This window comes from Lytechinus variegatus, chromosome 4 (assembly GCF_018143015.1).
Source record: "Lytechinus variegatus isolate NC3 chromosome 4, Lvar_3.0, whole genome shotgun sequence".
NCBI classification, from domain to species: Eukaryota; Metazoa; Echinodermata; class Echinoidea; order Temnopleuroida; family Toxopneustidae; genus Lytechinus; species Lytechinus variegatus.
This window is the reverse complement of record NC_054743.1, coordinates 1,457,982-1,461,316: the sequence shown is the minus strand read 5'-3', so window position 1 is coordinate 1,461,316 and position 3,335 is coordinate 1,457,982. Positions and strand designations below refer to the sequence as shown.

The window sequence follows — 3,335 nt, the reverse complement described above, 5'->3', positions numbered from 1 at the left end:
CGCCGCATCTGTACTACTAGATTGAACGTTTAAAACGATTGAGACAAAAATGAATTCCAACTACTATGACTTTTTTTAAAGGAGACATACGAAGAATCTAAAGTATTTTAGAATCAGTTTTCGCAGTCATTATTGTAAAGGGGAAGTATTTTTAATCAGATTCATAACTTCACTTTTCAAAATAATGATTAGAGTTTGCAGAAATCAGCTCTCAAAAATGATTTATTTTCATGCCATATTTCTGCCTTCGTCCCGTCCTCCGGTGAGCTCCAGTTTGAGTGACGTCACACAATAGATCGGTGATCAGCTGACCTAGCTGCCAGCTGCAGCAGAAATCCTCACATCCATTCACTTTGCGTGTACGGTACTTTGATTTTGTCTCAACCGGTGCCGCTGGTACGGTATTGCGAGCAAAATGACGGCTGTTGATGAGGAAATTGAATTTTTGGATATGGACATTGACATCAGTGACGAAAGTGATTATAATGACAGCGATGACGATGATGATGGGGAAGTAGGAGAGCTTGAAGGAGAAGAAGAGGAAAGACTCGTTGATGAACGAGATCAAATTCCGCAACCTTACCAGCACGAACCAGAGCCTGTGCAGCCGCCGGAACCGGGTGCGATACCTCTCGGTGATGGTGTGGGCTTTCGTGGAAACAGAGACATTACTCGTCTCGACCCAAGGAATACCGATAACTGGTAAGTTTCACTCTATCACCATGCCTATAATTTTTTCTTGATAGTTGCAGCCAAGTGAACTAGGATTTGGTCTGTCTGTCTCCAACATCAAATTGCTTTGATATTTTGAAGTTACTTTGAACTTTGAGTTTGATTGTATGATGGTCATTATTCATTGGGCCCCAAGTCTGCACACCTAACAATTTGAGTGAAGATTTAACATGAATTTCTTTTATTTCACAAAATCTTTTGGTTAATAGTGTTCCTTATATTATTACGAGTAAGTGTACCAAATTTCTCATTAAAAAATGAAAGCAAATATGAGATTTTCTTGAAAAAAAATTTTCAGAATGAAAAAAATGGTACCTCAAGTCAAGGCCCCATGTCTGCGCACTCATTCTTTTTGCACACGATTCTGGGATTTTTAATGACAAAAGCTGCATTTTTAGGCCATCACATTAAATGCCCTGAATTAATTATTTTTCCACCATTTTGAGTCGGATTTTTTTTTAATGAATACCTGTCTATGTATTGCCTGTGTAAAGTTCGTGCTCGTTGCGTATCTTCTTTTACTAGAATCGCGCAGATACGTGGGTAGGCAGACTTGGGAGACCGCGCAGACATGGGGGAACTGACTTGTACCATGCCATGGTTTGGGCAAGTATAGTTTGTCTCAGTCAATATCCATGTTTCTCTCTTCTGACTTATTGCCATTGGGCAGTTTTGATACTATTTTTAGTGTAAATGCGCTACCGGTATGTCAAGTCAATGTGATGTTTAATTTGTTTATTTACTTTTTTTCGTGTGTGCTTGCCTATTTATATACAGGTGTCAGTGCGGCCATTGCGAGATTTTACCGTCGTTCAATGTTGGAGACTGTCTCTGCTGCAGAGAAATTGCAGAGGTGGCAAAAGAGGGGGAAGGCGTGGAGTGCATCACCCAAGCTCGGGATTTTTATCCAGCCATACTCAACCCCGTAACATTGTACATTGCATGGCAACATTTCACGGAAAGGTGGCGAAGGCAGGCAAGAGCATTTGGTGCTCGAAACAATGAGTAAGTTAAAAAATCAAAATATGTATATTGATTAGATAAACTAATTATATCTACGTGTAGATCTATGTCTCAATATTTAATTTTTTAATCTTGTTTGAGTCTGAATATAAACAGCCTCTAAGATCACCATCCATGAGCCAGAGAACACGAAATAGATTTACATGGGAGTCAGCAGCTTCTGTACATGTACCTGAATTGTAGAGCAGCAGATACCTGTACCGTTGCCTGTTAATATTTCCCATGACTTTTGATAGGGATGGAGTACATGAAATGGTTGTATAAATTTGATAGTTCATAATTTTTTATTGTAGAATTATACGTGAATAGGCTTACATGTACATTGATCTTTTTTTTGTAACTAGATTTACTAAATGGTTGTACATATATTTGATTGCTGTTTGTTCATGCTATTCTTTTATCAACAAATTATTAGCCTAGAATTACAGATGGATCTAGGCTTACATTAATCAGGGATTTTCAAACTAATTTAGCATACAGGTTTTTTGCAATTCTGGCCAATGAATCTGTAAAATGTTTTTATAACATTTCTTTTTTTCACTATTGCTTACACGTACATACAGGAAATATCGATATGTTGCCTATCGCCAATTTGTTAGGTGGTGCTGGGGCATCTTGGGCAAAGACATCAGAGTACAGCTCCCTGCTTGCGTCCAGGCCATCATCAAGAATACATATCCAGATGGAAATAACATCTATCGAGGTACTGTGCTGAGACGGCTGGAAATTTGATTCACAACTATAACGTTTTTGTATTCTCTCTACATGAATTTGCTGGACTCATTTTCTGTGATACTTTTTTCACCTTTTTTGTATAAGTTGCAGTGTTCTTTTTACATTCCGGTAATGGTAATTCTCTTATAGTTATTAATAGATATTTATAACATGTACCAATCTTTGTCCAAATAAGAAATAATGTACAGTAGGACTATAGAAATCTGCATGACATCATGGGCAAAATTCAGCTACATGTAAGAGTTAAAAATGACTTGCATAATATGGATCTTTGTAATTTTGATACAATTTTCATTGTAGTACCATGAGAACCTTTATTATGATTGATTAGCCATGTGGTAGTTGGCAAAACTGCCAAGTTACTTTGAGAATATTCTTTTTGTGTAAAGACTTGTGATTTTTCAACATATCGCTTCAGAACAACTCAAATTAAGTCATAGGATACAGTGATGCAAGAATCATTCATCAGTCTTAGATTGGGGGGGGGGTGCAAGTACAACTTATGCTCATACATGTACATGGAAAAAAGGTAGCAAAATTGCTGAAATCAGGAAATCTACATTTTCATTATATTTTTTAATGAACAATACATGCAGTACAGTGTATTTACTGCTTTGTTTCTCTCACCTATTATGAATTTCCTCATTTCAGCTTGATGATGGAAGACTTACCACAGATACTCTTGTTTCTCTTGCCATGTAAATTTTGTAGTTTTATCTCAGGTATACAAGTTGGCCAAATGGTATACTGTCAAGATCTTTCAACTAATGTAAACCAAATATCATTACTAGATATTATCAATCAGCATTAGAATTTTATAATTAGGTAAAGTATGTTGATGACTT

General features: G+C 36.7%; 1 protein-coding gene across 1 annotated transcript; it reads left to right on the top strand.

Moving 5' to 3' along the window:
• Positions 1-329: 329 nt before the first annotated feature.
• LOC121413190 lies at positions 330-2,487 on the top strand. Its single transcript, XM_041605945.1, has 3 exons — positions 330-702; positions 1,510-1,737; positions 2,319-2,487. Exons 1-3 carry the CDS (start codon positions 416-418, stop codon positions 2,485-2,487), a joined length of 684 nt encoding a protein of 227 aa, XP_041461879.1. The 5' UTR covers positions 330-415.
• Positions 2,488-3,335: the final 848 nt, after the last annotated feature.